The sequence below is a fragment of the Eschscholzia californica genome, unplaced genomic scaffold (genome assembly GCF_041429995.1).
Source record: "Eschscholzia californica isolate CP2 unplaced genomic scaffold, dmEscCali1.0.p SCAF_5, whole genome shotgun sequence".
In the NCBI taxonomy this organism is placed as follows: Eukaryota; Viridiplantae; Streptophyta; class Magnoliopsida; order Ranunculales; family Papaveraceae; genus Eschscholzia; species Eschscholzia californica.
This window is the reverse complement of record NW_028238472.1, coordinates 27,580,781-27,602,008: the sequence shown is the minus strand read 5'-3', so window position 1 is coordinate 27,602,008 and position 21,228 is coordinate 27,580,781. Positions and strand designations below refer to the sequence as shown.

General features: G+C 38.1%; 1 protein-coding gene and 1 long non-coding RNA gene across 4 annotated transcripts; one reads left to right on the top strand and one right to left on the bottom strand.

The window, feature by feature from the left end:
- Positions 1–595: 595 nt before the first annotated feature.
- Positions 596–12,683, top strand: LOC147538068 (uncharacterized). 3 transcript variants are annotated; one of them, XM_086643531.1, is made up of 9 exons: positions 596–897; positions 1,026–1,219; positions 1,592–1,870; positions 1,992–2,050; positions 2,417–2,453; positions 2,537–2,608; positions 2,720–2,870; positions 11,279–11,403; positions 11,955–12,683. In XM_086643531.1, the coding sequence occupies exons 1-8, from the start codon at positions 709–711 to the stop codon at positions 11,381–11,383; spliced, it is 1,086 nt and encodes a 361-aa protein (XP_086499657.1). In that variant the 5' UTR covers positions 596–708; the 3' UTR covers positions 11,384–11,403; positions 11,955–12,683. The 3 variants fall into 3 exon arrangements, with proteins under 3 accessions (XP_086499657.1, XP_086499655.1, XP_086499656.1); XM_086643529.1 differs by having other exon boundaries at positions 11,230–11,403; XM_086643530.1 differs by lacking the exon at positions 11,279–11,403 and having other exon boundaries at positions 11,955–12,398.
- Positions 2,878–8,857, bottom strand: LOC147538069 (uncharacterized). Its single transcript, XR_015226018.1, has 4 exons — positions 6,703–8,857; positions 6,062–6,600; positions 4,116–4,162; positions 2,878–3,991 (listed from the first exon to the last, which is right to left on the bottom strand). It is a non-coding gene; the product is annotated as an uncharacterized LOC147538069 (long non-coding RNA).
- Positions 12,684–21,228: the final 8,545 nt, after the last annotated feature.

The window sequence follows — 21,228 nt, the reverse complement described above, 5'->3', positions numbered from 1 at the left end:
TTAAATTGATTTGGAATGTTTAGCTCATGTTTATTCCATAAACGTTTGGATGGTATGTTTAGATCTTTGGTGCATTTGAAAAGACTGTCCGTGCCCCACGGGCACGGGTTACACCCTCGTCAATTTATAAAACACATTAAGAACTCAAATATAAATTTTATGGAAACCAAAGACCAAAAATATATATGTCCCATCAACTCTATAATCTAGAGATGTGAATAGTGAGGGTTGAGATGTGAAGGGTCGCTATTCACAAATCTCTACATTATTGAGTAATAGAGCTTGCTTTCGGGCTTGAAAAATTGTACATAATTGTGTTCATCTAAAAAGGAATTCTCTTGGCTTCTTACTAATAAACAAGGCCTCTGTGATAGCATATCAACGAAAAAAGAGATTTGCTTAATTTAGATAAAGAAATCTTGGTCAGTACTTTTATTCAACTTCAAACTTTCTTTAAAAAAAAATTCAAACCTTCTTTAACCATGAATTTTGTGCCTAAATTTTCTAACGGTTATTCACCTTTCTCTCCAATCCATTAAAAAAACCTGAACCAAAAACTTTCCTTTACTTAATTACTCAACAAGTTCAAAAATTTACCACCCACTAATTCCATCTTATTAATCTCGTATTTTAAATATTAAATTGCAAAATCTCTCAATCTGATTAAGTTGTTGAAAAAATAAGAAATACCCAAAATTCGAATCACCCATGTTGAAATCAAATCGATTCCCTATTCACTTTATGATTTTTCTCTCAATTTTTTCACTAACCACATCTCTGGTTTTTAGTTCGTCTGTTCGTCAAAATGAACAAGTGATTTACAACAGAGCAGATCCTCTTGCTCATTTTAAATCCTATAATGGAGGTTATGATATCAGAAACAGACATTACTGGGCTGTAATTTTCTCTTTCATACCTTCAGTTTTAATGCCAAACAACACACAAAATTCAAATTTCAAATCAAGTATCAAATTTTTATTTTTCAATGTTTTTTTTTGAAGTTTGGTTCTTATTTGATTTTGCAGTCTGTGGCATTTACAGGTGTTCATGGATATGTAATTGGTGGGATTTGGATTCTGGGTGGATTAGGGTTTGGGATTTTCATTATTGTGAAGAATTATCACAAAAAGAACTCTTCTGAAAATAATAGAGAGAAGTTGGATTCTAATTACTATTTTATACTTGTATCTCTGGTTGGCCTCTTCACAATTCTTGCCATGTAAGAGTCTATATCAATCTCTTTTCGATGTCTTTAGGTTTTTGTAGTCTAGTTCCCGCCTTAATTTGACTTGACTCAATCTAAGTCATTCTACTATCAAGTTGTTTTGGTCAGGGCACGATAGTCATTTAAAGTTATTATAGACAATATGATCTTAATTAATACGTACAACTTTATTTTATATCTGACTTAATAGACCAAAAATCAGTGAGTCAACTATACAGATGACTCTCACACGAGAGAGGATTACTTAACCATATCGGTTAAAGATCAACTCTAAAAACATATCATAAGTATAATTAGATTCAATGATCAAATGGAAAACCACTAATTTGAGATTTCTATATAATGTTCGTCCATGATCTTTTGTAGAGTTGCGTCAGCTTTTACAATTGCGGCAAACCAGAATTTCTTATGGAGGACGACCAAGGTAGAAAAACCCCTTTTAAAAGGGATTAGAGATGGGAGTGTATCCATTAAAAATGTGGTAAGGGCCATGAAAGAAGTTCGACATCTTTTCCATACATATAACGAGTCCACATTTTCTACGTTAAAGGGGTTTACATCACACAAACTTGAAAGTGAATCACAAAACCTCCAACTGGTAGTATCAACTAATCGACATTTACTCCATCTTGCAATAAAAATTTTGTAAGTATTTATTATCATCGGAGGATTACTTACTTTAAATATTTAATCTGCTAAACTATAATTATCATCTAAAGTAAACAAAACATTCTTCCTTAATGTTTGATACGATCTTATCAAGCAGGTGCGGAGTAACTATTGGGCTCATATCCATCAACATGGTTCTTGTTGTTTTTGCCCTTGGTGAGCTTACTCTTCCAATAAGAAAAATACTTATTTGAATTAGGCTTATCTATTTTATTCTAGTTTTTTATTGTTTTATTGTTTTATTATAATTGAAGTTCCAGTAAGAAAAAGACTTATTCGAATTAGGTGATATCATTCACCTTGTATCTTATTTATAATGTATCTTTTAAAATGCGGAAACATAAACTAAAGATATTTAAAAACTACTAAACATGATAAACAAATCTCATAGGATATTGGTTTCTTCTTTTCGTTTCGTCTTCCTTCCTTTGGGTTTCCTTTTCCTTATCTTACTAGTTTAAAATGGTTACTCTTTAAGCTCTGATACATATGTATATCGATTGCACTTGCTTTTACATACAGCTTTAATGTTGCTTCATTGTCGTCCTGGGCTGATTTCGTAAGTAAATTTCACTGTTAATTATGTAAGTAATTGCTAATCATTGTGTCTTTTCTCTTAGACTCTTTTTGTATTACTTTCAGGATAATCATTCTTTGCTGGATGTTAACAATGCTTTTGTGGTTTCTAACAGGATTCCAGTTTTTTCTTTACAAGTATGTTAGACGCAATTCTCTGTTTTTTTAACCGAAGGGTTATTAAGTAGTATCAATTTAGTTTGAGTAAATCAATATTATTTGGATTAAGAGACATACGTAAAATTGCAGCTTCGTTGAAGATACTTGTTCAGCTTTTAGAGAATACGAACAAAACCCTAACGAAAACAGTTTGAGTGCGATATTACCTTGTTTAGATCAAGAAAATGCAGATCATATTATGACTAGAATCGGTTCAACCATTCATAAATTCATAAACAAGGTACTAATTTGAACTTTCAAATCATTTTTAATTTTTGGATTATTTTTCTTTTATTTGAAATTGTTAGCGGGTTATAGTGTCTCACACTTTACATCAAATCTAACTTTATTATTTGTAGAACGAATGAAAAACAATAACGAATAAGTGGAAAAAAAAAACAATCAAATGCTAGCTTCGAACTCTAATTACACCACTCTTATCTTCTCTTAGAATCTTTTGAAGTTCTTCCGGAAATGATGGGGGTAACATTTCTTCATAACCCGAATTAGGTTTCATTTTTGAAAGGAAGTCTGCAGCCTGATTTGTTTTACGATACACATGCTTTACCGAGCACTCCGCTAATTGGGACCATAGATTTCGAATATCATGAACTATACGTGTGACCTGCCATGGTGGATCTCCTCTACTATTATTCAATATAGAGACAGTAAGGGAAGAATCGGTGTCCTCACCCTTGATCTTCTAAACCGAATCGCTAGTTGTAAACCAAATTTAACACTTAGTAATTCGTGCAGGAGGACCGATTTTCATTCTGTCGTAGCTGTTGCTGCAACAATCGGTTCACCATTTGAATCTCTAAGAATTAGACCCAAACCTCCACACAAGCAATCAAACGCTCCACCGGTATTGATCAGGGTTTCCCCAACCTCAGGGCCGAGCCATTTACATATCTTGGCTGCCCTTAAATAGAACGAAATTACCAGGTTCCATCGATTTAAAATCTGATTAGCCTCACTGGTTGTCTTGGGTCTTTTTTTCCAGGCCATCACCTTTATCCTTATTTCAATAGTAATTGAATTGAGAATCACCTGCTGGGTTTTAATATCACCCAGAGAAACCCTATTATTACGTTCAGTCCAGATGTGATAAAGGTAGGCCGAAAACACCATACCTCCTAGTTTTCCAAATACCGAGCTTCCTTACAATGTCATCACACACCAATTTATTTCTTCAGCCCAGATTACAGTGTGGTTGCGTTGAATACCCAACATTTGCAATAATTCAGACCATATAAAAATAGAGAAGCAGCATTGGAAAAATAAGTGTTCATCAGTTTCAAGTGCTGACTGAAATAATGGGCATACAGTATCTATCTCCATTTCCCATGCTCTTAGCTTCTTCTTTGGTTTCAAACCTCGTTTAAGTGTGGTCCATGTAATAAATGAGTGCTTTGGTATACCCTCCCAGCACCAGACTAGTTTTGACCAAGGGAAATGGCTCCCTTTCCACCGTAAGTGATTATACGTATCTTTAACTGTGTATTCGCAGGAGGTAGTAATTTTCCATACTACCTTATCCTGTTCCAGTCCTCCCACCTCTATCTGGTTTATTGAATCCACGACCTCACCTAGGGCATGACGAAGGTGTTCCGAGAATACCCATCTCCCTTGTACAAAGAAATCCGAAACTAGAGCATCCTCCCTCTAGTTTGTTACAAATCGCCGGTAAAAAGAAAACTGATTGCTAGCGAACCTGTTGGGAGCCAAACGTCTTTCCAGAAGAAGGTCTTGCTGCCATCCTGTATAAGATATAGTACCATTTCTCGAGCTACATCTCTACAGCCAAGAATGCGACGCCAACACCATGAGCAAGTAGATGGAAGTTTCATGGTCCAGAACCTCTTCCCTCGAATCAAATTCTTCTGCACCCAACGAACCCAGAGTGTGTCCTTGTTACCAATCAGCTGCCAGACATGTCTTATATTCATAGCCAAATTCATGGTTTCAACATCGCGTAGGCCCAAACCACCCCTCATGCTTTGGTAAGCAGACATCGAACCATTTAATAGCTGGTCTGTTACTCCCTTCTTCTAACCCCTTCCAGAGAAATCTATTAAAGATCTGATTAATTTTCTTGTGAACTCTTTTCGGAAAAAGAAACACCGAGGCCCAATAGATGATCATACTACCCAACACTATTTTTAATAAAAGAAGACGGCTTGCATTAAATAGAAATTGAACCTTCCATGAGTGAACTCTAACCTGAATTTGATTTATTAGTGGTATAGAGTCTCTATAAGATAGACGAGAAGCCAAAAGTGGTAAACCAAGATAACCGATAGGTAGGACCCCTAATTGAAAACCCAGTTCTGTGTTAACTGCTGCAATCTGACCCTCGGACATGCATGGACAGAAAATAGAGCTTTTCCCAACATTTACCCCTAAACTAGTACCTCTGAATAATTTATCGAGTAGTCTATTGAGTGTTTGGGTTGAACCAATATTGCCTCGCATAAACACCAGGAGGTCATCCATGAACCACAAATGGGTGATTATCGGGTCTTTACATCGAAGGTGGAGTTTGAGAGAACCATTGAGTTGCTCCTGCTGAATAAGAGTGGAGAAGACTTCCATAATCACAACAAAAAGGTAGGGGGAGAGTGGGCACCCTTGCTGCGAGCCTTTCTTCCTTTAAAAATAGCTGTGAGCACCCCCATTGACCATTATTGAGAACCGTGGAGTTGAGATACATTTACTAACCCAACCAATAAAACGATCAAGTAGTCCAAATTTCTTTAGAATACGGAGAAGTGGAGACCACCTAACTGTATCGTAAGCTTTTAGTAGATCTCTCTTCACCGTGCATCTGTCTGTGCCCGTTTGTTCACCATAATTACGAACTAGCTCATGTGCGAGCATGATATTATCCTGAATCAATCTTCTTGTGATAAAGACCGATTGATTTTCGCTCACAAGAGAAGAAGCATACTGTTTTAACTTGTTCGCCAAAATCTTCGTGATGCACTTATACACCACGTTATAGCATGAGATAGGCCTGAAGTCACTAAGAAAACAAGGATTAGTAGTTTTTGGGATTAACAAATTTAAACTTGAGTTTACCGCTAGAAGCAATCGTCCTGAGCAAAAGAAAACCTCTACTATCCTCGTGAAATCAATGCCAACTACTCGCCAACAAGTCTTAAAAAACAATGAAGTAAATCCATCACGTCCCTGGCTCTATCCGAACCTATTGCCGACAATGCCTCCAAGATTTCAACCTTCGTAAGTTGCCTTTCCAGAAAGCATGCATCTTTGTTATGAATCTTATGAGGGGATTCAAAACCTGCCAAAACGTCATCTTCATCATCACACGGCGAATCTGTCCCCAACATGGATTTGTAGTACTCAACAAATTTTCTCGATATAAGCTTTGGATCTGTTATTTCAACTCCTGTTTCATCCCGGGTTAACGCTATATTAGTATATGTTCTTCGTTCTTTCACTGTATTGTGAAAAAACCTAGTATTCTATTCATCCAACGTCAACCATTGGCCCTTGATTGTTGCTTCTTCATTGAATTTTCAATATCCAGCTGCGATGCATATACCCGAACAACTTCTCTTTCGTTTCTTCTTAATTCAGGGTTCATGGGGTCGGCAAATAACCTTTCCTGACAATCATTCATAAGATTCCTTGCTATAATTACCTGATTCATTAAGTCAGCAAAACTCGCATCTCTCCATTGTATGATACGATTCTTAACAACTTTAAGTTTTTTAACTAGGTGCTGCATCAGATTACCTTACACTCTAATCAACCACGCTGCACTCACCATATTGATAAAGCCCGGTTCCTCAAACCAACGATTAAAGAACTTGAATGGACGTTTCCCCAATTGCTTGATCGCTTCTAGTGTGACCACCATGGGAGAATGGTCAGAACACCCAGGTGGTAGAAAGTTTGCTCGAACACCCGGAAAAACATCAAGTAGTTCAACATTCATAAGGCACCTGTCAAGTTTTGAAAGTATAACGATATCCCGTATACGGACAGCCAATTAGATTAACATTTTGGGTACAACGATAAAAATCACAATAGTGACACTGTCGTACCTCGTCACCTCCAATTTTATCGTCAGCAAATAGAATTGAGTTGTAATCCCCCATTCAGAGCCAAGGCATATTAAATCTATCTGCTAGGTCTTCAATTTCAGCTCATAAGATTGCCCTACCCAAGGAGTAAGTGTGCCCGTAGACAATAGCTACCACAAAGTCTTGTTATTCCATACTACCTGAACTGCTAGCAACCGTGTTGAACTATGTATTTGCTGGACAGAGAAGAGTAAGGGATCCCATAACAACCAAATACGCCCATCATCTCCTCCCACCGAGTTATCTATGTAAGATCAGAACGGTTTTATACTACGTTGCACCTTTACTTTGTTCCTTGCTTGCACCTTTGTTTCCACACGACCAATTAAGCTTAGCTTTTGAATTCTTATCAAATCACGTACCTCCATTGATTTCCCATTGTCATTTAAACCCCGAACATTCTAATAACCAACACTCACCATTAATACTTCGAAGATTTCTGGCCTCTTTGCTTTCTGTCCTCGGTTGGCCTGCCACCAAGTATTTTATTCTCCTTATTGCAATCCCACTACTTTCGACCTCAGCCTATACTCCTCCTCCAAATCACTTCACTATGTTCTTCCTCCATGTTGCATGTTACATCTTCATTTTCGTTTGGTTTTTCTTTGTATGATGGTCCAACAGGTAGCAAGTTTCCCACCATTCTCTCTTTTTAACTGTTTGAACACATTGTCTTTTAGCAAAACTTCCATTTGCTGGGTCAAATTGTCTATTATTGCAAACCTTTTGCTGTTCCTCATGTCTAGCTATGTTCTTCCCTTTTTTGTAAGTGACTAATGACCAATCTCCTCTTTCCTCAATGGGAATTGTGGCGCTCGTCCCCCAATTAACTTGGACCTGTTGCTGTGGTCGAGTTACACTAGCTCCCAACATAGCTGTATCATGATCACTGAATCCCATAGGTTCTTTTCCTTCACGTTGGAGTAGTGCAACTTCTCCAAACCTTGGTGAGCCCCTGTTGTGGTCATTTGTTGCTTTGAATACCTCTTGGTGATTAGGCATGCGTGTATCAGCTCCATTTCCATTAAATGCATCATCTCCTCTGTGCAAGTGCTCTCTTTCAGTTGCATTAGTAACATTGGCTCTCTCTGGGACATTTCCTCGAACAGGTGAGGGGCAAGTTTTTGCTAAGTGCCCAAATGACTCACATATGGTGCACTCTGGGGGTTTCCAAAGGTATTCTACTCGTACCTTGATATCTCTCATTCACTTCTTCCTAATAGGAATAGATTCCACCAATTCTTGCTGTTTACTTACTTCGACACAAATACGAGCAAAATAGGTCTATTTCTGCAAGTGTACGGGATCAACTTATAGTAAATCCGGAAGTTCGGAAATCGATCCAAAGGATAAGTAATTTCGCTTTTAAGTCTTAAATTAACACCCCTTTCCTAAAATTGGTTTTGTTTGGAAGATGATTTAATAAGAAAACAATAATAGATTAAAGAAAAATAAATCAAGATAGGAAGAAATTTAGGGATTTTTATTCCACCACAAAAATTGACTCCCTAAAGTATGCAATTAATTAACTAACCCCTTTTCAGTATAACTCAAAATCTAACATAATGAACTATTTATAGATTTTGGAATATATTCTTGATTAACACATTTCATAATCATATAATTCTAATTGACTATCCTATAAAGACTATACTCATTTAACTATCATTAATCATCTAACAAGCTTATCCGTCTAACAACTTAATAAAAGCATGAGATATCTAATTATGGGTTTTCTCTATAACCCTAGATACAATGTTAGCTACTCATTGAATTTAAAAACATATACATTAATAAAACAAAATACATGGAAATAAATGAGACAAAGGAAACAAATCACCCAAATCCTTGCTCAAATGCTCTCCAAGTATGATCCAAATTATGCTCCTAAATTCCAAGTGTTAGATCTTTGGTTGATAAGAGAAAGTAGATTTAGAAGAGAAAATGGAGAGAAATAGGTTGTAGAAGAGAAATGGGAGAAGGAAATATGATAGAAGTAGAAGGTAGATCTAGAAAGTACAAGTAGAAAGAAATTGAAGAGAATAGATGAAGGTGGCTAAAGAAAGTAGAAGAAGATGATTTTAGGGTTTCATTACTAGAATAGGGAGGGGAGAGAGCCTGATTAGTATCATATTTCCTTCTCCCAAAAGTAGCCTCTACATTCTCCTTTTTCTACCATTAAACCCTACTAAAATCCTAACTCTATATAAAGACCTTAAATTAACGAAGTGACCCTGACGTCTAAGGTTACTCACATAGAGAAATAAGGACACTTGTCGAAATGAGAAGAGGGGAAGGAATCTGGCCGTTAAGGGTTGGAAATTCGGATACTCTGGTGCTTCTAGGCCGAGCAGTTGACGTACGACAGCAAGCTTGTACCGTTAGATGAAGAGCACGCGGATCTGAACGGTGCTAGGTGCTGACACGTAGTTGGGACTGCCGAACAAAGCTGGAGTGCATTATATTGGAACGTTGCGAGGCAGAGAAACATCGAGCGTTGATCTGAAGTACGCGGAAGTCAACGGACAAGATTAAAACATGGGTGCAGGACTACGAAACTAAGGTGCAACGGTCTCTACTGAATCATCCTCTTTAGGGCCCATTTAGATGCTCAGCAGGGATATGGAACTTAGATTAGACAGACTCCAGGTTGCGCCACGTTTCCATCGGTATACCGCGCGCCAGAATCTACCCCGACAAAGTCCCGAGTGTTGACCGAATGTGTCCCAAATGTTGACCTTACTTTGACTTCACATAATTCCCTCGTCCGGACTCCGAATTGACTTTCGTTTTCTCCTACGGGTTCGTCTCGGACTCCACTTTTCACCTATTTACTGACTTTGGCCAATTTACTAGAATAACCTTGACTCCAATGACCGAAATGTCCTTCGTGTATCTTTTTCTCGTTTTTAACCGTTTTCACACCTAACTCTGCAAAAGACACCTAATCAATTTTATTATAATAAAGACTGAAAACGGAATATCTTGTCTAAATTAAACGACTCAGATGGGATATTTTCGTGATCCATCAATATCTCTAATTCCCTTCACCCTAATAGGAATAGATTCCATCGATGGTTCCCCTTCTCCGTTAACAACATTTGATGTGGGGAGAGTTGTCTTCTCTCTCCCTCGATTACCATAGCTCCGGTACTGGAACCTTAGAGAAGTTGCCGAACAAAAAAGGATGTTAAACACCTTTGAATTATACTGCGAAAGGGTCAAAGAAATTAAAGCATAGGTTTCTTCGAAAGGGTCACAACTTTTTTTATTGTCTATAGTTAGAACCACTGAGCAGCCAAGAACAGTTAAGTTCTAAATGCACAGATAAATTCATTTTCTCTCCAGTATGCTCTCTTTCTCTTAACAAAATTCAAGACTTTTTTGAAAAATTTGTGATATATCGGTGATTCTTCCCGCTGTTGGAAATATGTGAAGATATCAACAGAAAACTTTAGAGACAATAATACTGTTTCTTGTGTCATGGTCTGGAGGCTACTGCCTTGAAAGTAATATCGGAACAAATTCCGTGCAAATTTTTTTCTCCAGTCACTTCCCAAAGATTTACCACAAGTTACTATATTCTTCTCGCACTGAAGAGAACAGTAATGGAGATTGTAGAAAACTCAGTAAACAGAGAGGAAGAAGAAAGCCAAATTTCTGTGTATCTTCTCTGTTGAATTCGAATAGAATTTATAACCACAGAAGAAGATTAAAACAACTAGGAGCGTGGTAGAGATGATAGGTGAGTTGGAGATAAACTCGGAAACATATCGTGCTTATACCACGAATTTGTGTTTAACCAGAGTTTTGATTAAAGTAAAATTACTCCGAGTAGTAAAAGGAGATATTGTACTTTAAGCCCCGAAAGTGTGTGTGCGCGCGTGCGGGAACCCTTCTCTATTCCTCTTAGTTCCTTTTAGCATAAAGACCAACTAGTTCTACTAGTCCTACTATGCAGGACTGTGGGTTGCAAAGAGAAATGACTTTGAAAGCCAGCTCTCATCTAGAGGTGGGCCCACCCATGTGCTAACTAGGAAACACAGGAGTATCACTCTTAACTAGTAGCACATTGGTGAAACTCACCCTCAAATTTGTTTTTTTGACAAATGGACTGCGATCCACGTTAGTCGTTACAAGACATTGAGACATCATGAAGATGTTATAAGCACGATAACCGCCTAAGTCAAACTTATAATGAAAGAGGCCCAAAACCCAACAACATCAAAGAGGCCTAAAGCCCGACATACTTATTATATTATTTATACCTTTAATAACCCAATTTTAATAACCATGGATTCCACCTCCCGTGCGAGTCGAATCTAGGACCTCTAGGTTTTTGGAGTCTATGTCTAATATTTTGAACCACTTGGACAACCAAGTATTGACCTCACCCTCAATTGATTTAAAACCCCGCAGTATAACTCTTAATAAATATTTCTTAATTATAAAGTAAACAATTCCTTACTTTATTATGTTTAATTTCAGCTAAATTCGAAAATGACTAATATAAATCAACTTCTTGGACTAAATGAAGGAAGAAACGTGTTTTCTTCCAGTGGGTGGAAGATATGTAATCCATTTTCAGGTGCACCAAAGTTCAATTATGCTCCTAATAATTGTTCAAACAAGGATACTGTAAGAATTGGCGACATACCAAATGTGAGTACGATACAATTATATTTGTAGATAAGCCATTGCTACCATATTATGACTAGGTGGTGACTATTCCTTTTAATAGTTTCAACTTATTTGGTTTGGGTTTGGTTCGTATGAGTTCGACTCTTGTGTATTGGTTTTAATAAAATAGTAATCACTAATCTGAATAGATTCAAATTCTACTATGCAAATCAGATTCTACTACATGGAACCAAAAATACATAAGAGTCACATATTGTCACTGAGTCAGTCAGTCAGATATTCATTTCAAGTATCAGTTTGGCTAAATACCTAACTTGGCACTCCCTATTTTCAAGTTCACTTTTTCCCTATTTCGGGTCATGAAACTCAGACTTCGTCGGACTAATTCTATATGGGACTCCAGAAACATGTATCTAACGGACTCAAATACGGTCAACTGACCATATAAATTCATATTGTGAATTAAAGTCAAAAGAATTAGATTTAGACCGTAAAAAAGAATTAAGAACCCGACTGTGTTGTGTCATATGTTAGGTCTTAATAATAACTAATGTTAATCTTTCCCCTATTAGGTTTTGTCAAGATTTACATGCTTTAATTCAACTATATCATGTGAAGATGAGAAGAGGTTCATACCAGAGGCTTTATTCGAAATAGCTTGTTCTTACACTCAGACGATACAAGGAATATTAAATGTATTCCCAGACCTGAGAAACTTAACTCGGTGCACATTCGTAAAGGATGCATTCTCCGATGTACTTTCGAATCAATGCAGGCCATTTAAGATGGCAATCAAACTGCTATGGGTACCGACTTTATCGCTTTCTATTGCTATGATATTTTTAGAATTTGGATGGGTAATAAAAGTTTACCAAGACAGAGGAAGGAGTTTATCTAGATCAAATCAACAGTTTTGAATTGTTACAAATAGAAATTAAGTAAATATATAGTGAACATAGACCACTATCATGAAGGTGCAAGTGAAAAGAAATGCATTTCTCTCTTTGCCAACACAATCTCAGTTCGATATATTATCTTCCCTCTTTATTTACAAGAATTACTTCGTTAGATCTTTAGATGCGCTCCTTCGGGGTTTTTTCATTTTGTTATTGTAATGTTGTGATCCTTTAGCTTCATTGTAATTTACTTTTGTAAGTCTCAGCTTGTAACTTACTTTTGTACGTCTCATGTTATATTAAAAAGAGACAAAAGACTCAAAACCATGTAATATGTATTGGATCGTATCCCTACACAAAAAAAGAACAGAAATGTAAAAGGAGGATTTAACCAAAGGCCAAAAAGTACTTTTTTTTTTTTTTGTTGAGATTGGCCAAAAAGTACTTGGGAAATAAATCCTGGAGCCACATCAAAACAGAAATAAGCTGCAAGTCTTGACCAGTTTCCTGTTAGTTAAAAAAGGGAAATTACAAAACTACTTTTACTTTACACTATATTAACCGATTTGCCATCAAAGAAATCCCTTTTTATTATGTGTTTTTGATAAAATTACATATTCGTCATCAGCTAGAATAATGACACATAATTTTTTTTCTTTCTCAGAACTGGTCCTTATATAGGCATTATCTTAGTAGAGTCGCACTCAAATAAGGAATCCTAAAAAGTCTCACAGAAAAGATAAGCACAAGTTAGAGTTTTATCTAACTAGGATTCCCTAATTAGGTAAAAGCCTAGTTAGGGTTTCCCCTTTAGTGTGGCCGTACATAACAGCCCCTTATGGGATTGTCTTGGCCGGCCCACTTATGTTGGTCGGCCGTGCGATGGCCGGCCAACATGAGCCTTCATCCGGGCTTCTCTTTTTAGCCCTGTTCATTCTATCTTTGTTCCAAATCTCCATTGGAACCCTTTTGGTCTATTTAGTTGGATCCACTCCATCTTTATCCCAGCTCTCACTAGTCAAATCTCTCCGATCAAGTTATCTCTCTTATGTGTAATCCGTTATAGGATCCGGTCTATTGTAGCTGCGAATTACCGAAGTAATTCGACGATCGTAAGCGGCTTCTTGCAAAACATTACGACCCCTAATTAGACCGGACTGGATGATCTTCATAATTAGTCATCGTTATCCTAGTTGACAAATTGATCACATTGTTACCTTGGTCGAAGGACACTCCTTCAGAAGGACATTTCCTTCCGACAAAACGGATATATCCTTCAATCTCCTACTTGTCCTTAGAACAAGTGCAATGCTTGATTCCCATGTCTCTTCGCATCTCATCTGATACGTCATACCATTCAGACGTTCTTGATCTGGAGAACAACTAACTTAACGAATGATTAATTTTTAATCCATTCGAGTGTGGCCACACATTTTCAGTTTCTTCTCCTCAAGTGGCCCTGAGATATTAATCCTAATCTGGTTAGGAGGACATAATCCAGTCTTCTGCCCCCGCTTAACTTAATGTCTATCATGTCATTCCCGGTAATTCTGCTTTTATAACCTCCTTTTACGGTGCGGCGTTTGGCGGTACCAAAGTTTGACATTCCTTACATAAGATGAGTGGAGCACTCATGTTTTAAGGAATCTTTTCAATATTGCCTAAGAGAGTTCATGACGTATTTCATTGCTCATTGAACAACTCTCTTGTTGGGTTATCCAGTGTATATTCCCAATCATACACCCATGTAATTGACTAAATTTCCCAGTTTTCTTAGCCCATGAAACTGCGCTATCGGTCAATCTTACATACTAGTCTTCTTGAGTCGTAGTTGTCCATTTCAACGACCCGGACTAGGGACATTTTATGACGAATCTATTCTAAATTCACTTATTAGTAGGGTTTCATTTACCAGATCATGTTTGGACTGTCGTTTAAATACTAAGCCTTTATTTAATCGACGAAATAACTACTTTATTTCATTTATTGAATGTAGGTAATTAATTACATAATACTCTTTTATTAATCTAATTACATACTAAAGCCATTTTTCGATGCGCTTTATACCAATGCCCTTCATATGACTCTCATGTTTGGGCTGAGGTAGTGGTTTAGTTAAAGGAACTGTTACGTTTTGATCCGTGTGAACTTTGCAAATAACCACATCTTTACGCTCTGTGATCTTCTTTATCACGTGGTACTTCCTTTGGATGTGTTTGGATTTCTGGTGTGATCTTGGTTCCTTAGCTTGCGCAATAGCTCCATTGTTGTCACAACATAAAGCTATTCCGTTTTGAACGCTAGGAACGACACCAAGTTCCGTGATGAACTTCTTTATTCAAACTTCTTCCTTAGCTGCTTTAGAAGCGGCTAAGTATTCTGCTTCTATGGTAGAGTCTGCTACAGTGCTCTGTTTTGAGCTCTTCCAGCTCACTGCTCCTCCGTTTAGACAATAGACATAACTCGACTGTGATCAGAAATCATCTCTGTCTGTTTGGAAGCTCGCATCCACATGGCCTTCCACGATTAGTTCTTCTTTTCCACCATGCACCAGGAAGTGATCCTTTGTTCTTCTTAAGTACTTCAGGATATTCTTGGTTGCGATCCAGTGTGCTTCACATGGATTAGATTGGTAACGACTACACATGCTTAAAGCATATGAGACGTCTGGTCGAGATCAGATCATGGCGTACATGATAGATCCTACAGCCGAGGCATAAGGTACCTTATTCATGCGTGTTTGCTCATCCAAGTCTTTGGGACTTTGAGTCTTGCTAAGCATCGTACCATATGTCATGGGTAGAAATCCCCTCCTAGAGTCTTTCATTTGCAATCTTCTAAGAATCTTATCTATGTAAGTTTCTTGACTGAGTCCAATCATCTTCTTGATCTATCTCTATAGATTTTGATGCCCAATATATACTTTGCATCTCCTAGGTCTTTCATTGAGAAACACTTCCGTAGCCATTCCTTTACAGACTCTAGCATCGAAATTTTGTTTCTAATGAGCAGTATGTCATCTACATACAAGACCAAGAAAACTAGGTCGCTCCCACTAACCTTCTTGTATACACAAGATTCCCCTTCGTTCTTCAGAAAACCAAACTCTTTGATTCTCTCGTCGAACCGAAGATTCCAGCTCATACTTGCCTCCTTCAATCCATAAATGGACCTTTGAAGCTTGCAAACCTTTCCAGCATGTAGACAAACCCTTCAGGTTATGTCATGTACACATCCTCTTCCAGATTTCCATTCAGGAAGACGATTTTTACATCCATTTGCCAAATCTCATAATCGTAATGAGCGGCTATTGCTAGAATAATTCTAATCGATTTCACTCATCGCGACAAGAGAAAAGTTTCAGCATAGTCTATACCATGAACTTGTTTATAACCTTTTGCCACCAGTCTAGCTTTGAAAATGCTGATGTTTCCATCCTTGACTGTTTTCATTTTGAAAATCCATTTGCATCCTATGGGTGTTACTCCATCGGGCAAATCAACCAAGTTCCAAACTTGATTCTCAGACATGGATTCCATTTCGGATTTCATGGATCCTAGCCTTTCGGAGTCTGGGATCGTCATAGCTTCTTAGTAGGTATTAGGTTCATTATCCTCAATTAACAGCAGATATGTTCTTTGATATAACTCTATCATCCTTTGTGACCTACGCGGGACTTGAACAACAGGTGAGACACTCTCAACTTCTTGAGGGTTCTTTTGCGAATCTAATTCGCTTTGTGCAGGAGGCTCTGTGAGATCCATCATCTCTTCCTCTTCTTCCTTTTCTATTGGCTCAGAATAGTTGGGAATTGCGACTATTGACATTGGTGGTATACAGTTGTCAGTTTGTTGCTGATATCGAATTTCTTCGATTTCTATATTTCTCCCACTTGTCTTCTTGGAAAGGAGTTCCTTTTCAAGGAAGACACCATCACGAGCAACAAACACTTTGTTCTCTAATGGGTTGTAGAAGTAATATCCTCTTGTCTCTTTTGGATACCCCACAAAGAGACATTTGTCAGATTTGGGGTGCTAGTTTATCTCCTTGTGAACGTTTTACATAAACATGGCAACCCCAGACCTTAAGAAAAGTCAACTTTGGAGGTTTTCCAAACCATAACTCATATGGAGTCTTTTCCACAGCTTTAGACGGAGCTCGATTTAGTGTGAAAGCAGCCGTTTCAAGAGCATATCCCCAGAAAGTGTTTGGAAGACCGGCTAAGTTCATCATCGGTTGGATCATGTCTAACAAGGTTTGATTTCTCCTTTCGGACACACCGTTCATCTGAGGTGTTCCTGGTGGAGTGAGTTGGGAGACTATTCCACAAATCCTGAGATGATCCTCAAACTATTGACTCAAATATTCACCACCTCGATCTGATCGAATGGCTTTTATTTTCTTGCCAAGTTGATTCTCTATTTCATATTGAAATTGTTTAAACAATTCAAACGATTCTGACTTATGCTTCATCAGGTATATGTAACCATATCTTGTGAAGTCGTCAATAAACGTGATGAAGTATCCAAAATTACCTCTTCTTAGTGTACTCGTAGGCCGCATACATCTGTATGTATCAGTCCTGATGGTTCACTAACTTGATCACCTTTCCCTTTGAAGGGTAGACGTGTCATTTTCCCCATTAAACATGACTCGCATGTATCGTATGATTCTAATCTACGGAGGCAGACCCACCATCGATGAACAAAGGCTCAGCAGGTGTCTTAATCTAGGTAGGCTTTACTCAAAATTCTTTTTAGGGACTTTTACGTAATTTATCAAGTTTGCGTTACTGTGAGTTCTATCATAACCATTCATGACTTATTACGTAAAGTTTATGTGAGTTTGCGTAAGGAACTAATTAATTCCTAGTATAGCCCCTAAAAGATCTGATCTTTTGGGTTACCTCTTGTTCGCCTATGGTTCGTTTGGATTTACGTCCTTGAACCTCCATTAATTACTCCCACTTGAACCATGATCTCATCGTTCGGTTCATCAATGGACCCTATGCCCCTATACTCTAAGTATAATTCGGGCACATTCTCATCTGTCCTAGGAAATAAGAGTCGATTACTTATCTAAAGGCATTATCATTCTATGCAATCACATAGATATATATATATATATATATATATATATACAAAATATGACGTTCTTAAAATAAAGTATGTTCCTAGATTCGTTTCTAGGCTTGCTATTTATGGGAAATTGTGACATCTCTATGTCTAAAAGGCTTCTAAGTCTATTTTTGTAAAATATGAATTAAGCACGTTATGTTTCTTCCTTAATGATTTCAAAATAGATTTAAGGAAAAACTCCGTTTGGGCCCTCGGATGGCCCGGGTCAATATCGGAAAAATTTGCTAAAATCGGAAGAAAAGAAGTCAAGACGTCCCACTCGGATTAAGGCCCGAGTCACACTCGAAAAGACCTAAGTCAAACTTGGTCAACATCCCCTTTGACTTGCCCGGGTTGCCCCATGACAAGTGTAGGACATAGTCCTAGCAGTAGCCGGACCGGACCGTTACGTTCCAAACGTGTCAGACCCATTGGTCTGGACGCGTCTTGGCCATAGGCCAGACGCGTCCTTTGGCCTAAGACATGTCCTGGATGCGTCTCGGTGCTCCATACGCGTCCAAGACGCGTCTTTTCCGAGCTGAGACCTTCTCGGACTCCTAGTCTGAGAAGTCTGGTCTTTCCCCAGACGCGTCTGGATGGCTAAGGTCGGTCCTTCAAGACGCGTCTGGAAGGCCGAGTCAGTCGCGTCTAAGACACGACCGGATAAGGCTCGGACGCGAATCCGTCGGGATTCTCGCTCGAGTTCCTCTCGGACTCCCTGTACGAGAGAATAGGACGCAACTTAGTCGCATCCTGGATATTAGTGTTCTTGATAAAAAAACAACAGTTTTTGAAATTTTTTTTTATAAAAAACTAATCAATTTTTCATCTTCTTTCGAAAACTATTTTCAAAATCGAAGAATTTTAAAGTTTTACACATTGAAACCCTTTCAATTTCTATCCAATGAAGTTCAAATCTAGTTTAAACTAATCAATTTTATGTCTAAATTTCTAATTCAAACATAAACATCTTATCAATCAAGTTCGAATCTAATTCGTCCAGTCAAAGTTCGTTCATGCAACCGGCTCGTGATGCCGCTGTTGGATTTTGTGTGTATCTAATACACTAACTAATGTTGTAAGCGGAATCTCAAACATCTAATGTTTAACACTAGTTATCCAGGATCATATGCAAGAACTAATAAGAACTAGAATAAGGAAAAACTAACCTTAAACGTAATTTTTCCCTCGAACCTTTCCAATCGCGTGTGAAGATCCAGGGCTCCAATTGTCGCTCATCTACTGGAGACACCGAGTAGGTTAACTTGATCTCCCTTCCTTAATGTGTGCTAGAACTTAAAGGAAGGTTGAGAAGAACCTTTCTTCATGACTAGATAGATAGAATGGGAGCTTTTTCTCTTTAATCTTCTCTCTCTAAGATGTGTGAGAAAGATGATTTCCTTGAGAAAATTCCACACCTTTTCTAAACTCAGAACTGCTCCTTATATAGGCATTACCCTAGTAGAGTCCACTCAAATAAGGAATCCAAAAAAGTCCCACAGAAAAGATAAGCACAAGTTAGAGTTTAATCTAACTGGGATTCGCTAATTAGGGAAAACCCTAATTAGGGTTTCCCCTTTAGTGTGGCCCGCCATAACAGCCCCTTATGGGCTTGTATTGGCCGCCCACTTATGTTGGGCGGCCATGCTATGGCCGGCCAACATGAGCCTTCATCCGGGCTTCTTTTTTAAGCCATGTTCATTCTATCTTTGTTATGAATCTCCATTCGAACCCTTTTGGCCTATTTAGTTAGATCCAATTCATCTTTAGCCCAACTCCCACTAGTCAAATCTCTCCGATCAAGTTACCCCTTTTATGTGTAACCCGTTGTAGGATCCGGTCTATTTTAGCTGTGAATTACCGAAGTAATCCGACGATCGTAAGCGGCTTCTAGCCAAGCATTATGACCCCTAATTAGACCGGACTGGATGATCTTCATGATTAGTTCATCGTTATCCTAGTTGACAAATTGATCGCATTTTTACCTTGGTCGAAGGACGCTCCTTCAGAAGGACATCTCCTTCAGACTGAACGAATATATCCTTCACCTCCTCATCCTCCTCCCCCTCCCCCTTCTTCTTCTTCTCCTCCTCCTCCTACTCCTCTTCCTCATCCTCCTCCTCCGGCTTCTTCTTCTTCTTCTTCTTTTTCTACTCCTCCTCCTTCTCCTGATCCTCCTCTTCATCCTCTTCTTCCTCCTGCTTCCTACTCGGTAATTTCTTATGTAATAGAGCTTCACTCTTCCACAACTCTACTCTTTTGGTCTTAATCTTTTTGCAATGAAATCTTGAATGACGAATAAAAGAACTTTTATTTTGTTATTATTTTACTTCCCATTTACTCCATATGGTGTAGTATTCTTTGACTTTACTTAAACCTTTCATCTTTATCTTTGATCTCAATTCTTTAGTCCATCTGTCAAAACTTTTAACTAAAGGTTATTTAAGATTTACTTTGTTTGGGTTTTTGTGTCAAATAGTATTCTAAGCGGAATCTCAGAAATCTAATATGTGTAACACAAGTTTCCACGATCACATGCAAACTAATAAACATGAACTAGAATACGATAAATGATTACCTTAATCGTGTTCCTTCGAACTGAATTCGATGTCATTATCCCAAAGATGAGAGGTTCAATTGTAGCTCCTCTACTCGAGACACCAGACCAGTTTGACTTGATCTCCCTTCTTTAATGTCAGCTAGGACTTTAATAGAAGGTTGAGAAGAAGAACACTTCTTCCTTGACTAGATAGATAGGTTAAGGAGCCTTTTATCTAAAATCTCTCTCTCCACTTGATGTTATGGAGATTGATTTTCTCTTGAGAAAATATCACACATTTTATGTTCTAATATGAGTCTTCATATAGAGAAGCCTACAGTAGGAATTATGTTCCAATTAGGAGTCAAATAAGATATTCAGAAAAGATAATACTTAGAATTTTTAGCAGGATTCCTAGATGGGGTTTCTGTCCCATCTAGCACTCCTTAAGTTGGACGGCCAGGGTAGTCCCATTAGTGGGCTGGGCTTGGCCGCCCACTTCATATGTCCGGCTATAACATGGCCTACCCATCTCTTTTCATCCGGACCTCCTTTCGGTCCTGGTTCTTCCTATCTTTGTCTGGATCCAATCCGATCCTTTTGGGCTTATCAAATTAGATATAATCCATCCTTTTGCCTTGTTTCCTCTAGTCAATTCTCTCCGATCAAGCCACCATTCTTTGGTTTAACCGTTATAGAATAAAGTCGATATTAGCCGCGAACTTCCGAAGTGGCCCGATGATTGTAGTTGGCTTCTATTTAAGCATTAGGACCCCTAATTCAACTGGACTAGATGATCTTCTGGTTAAAGTCATCATAATCCTATTTAAAAAATTGAGCGCGTTGTCATGTTGGTCGAAGGACACTCCTTCAAAAGGAAATCTCCTTCAGACCGAAAGGACATATCCTTCTGTTTTCCAATTGCACTTAGAACAAGTGCAATGCTCGATTCTCATGTCACTTCGCGTCTCATTTGATACGTCATATCTTTCAGACTTTCTTGATATAGAGAACAACTGGCAAAACAAAGATTAACTATTAATCCATTTAAGCGCGACCAAGTATTTTCAGTTGCTTCTCTTCAAGTGGCCAAGAGATACTAATCCTAATTTATTTAGGAGGACATAATCCAGTGTTGTACTCCCACTCGACTTCATGTATATCATGCCTCACCCAGTATCCGCCTTTATAACCTCTTTTTACGGCGCATCGTTCGACGATACCAAAATTTGGCATTCCTAACATAAGATGAGCGGAACACTCATGTTTATAAGGAATCTCTCCAATTTGTTTA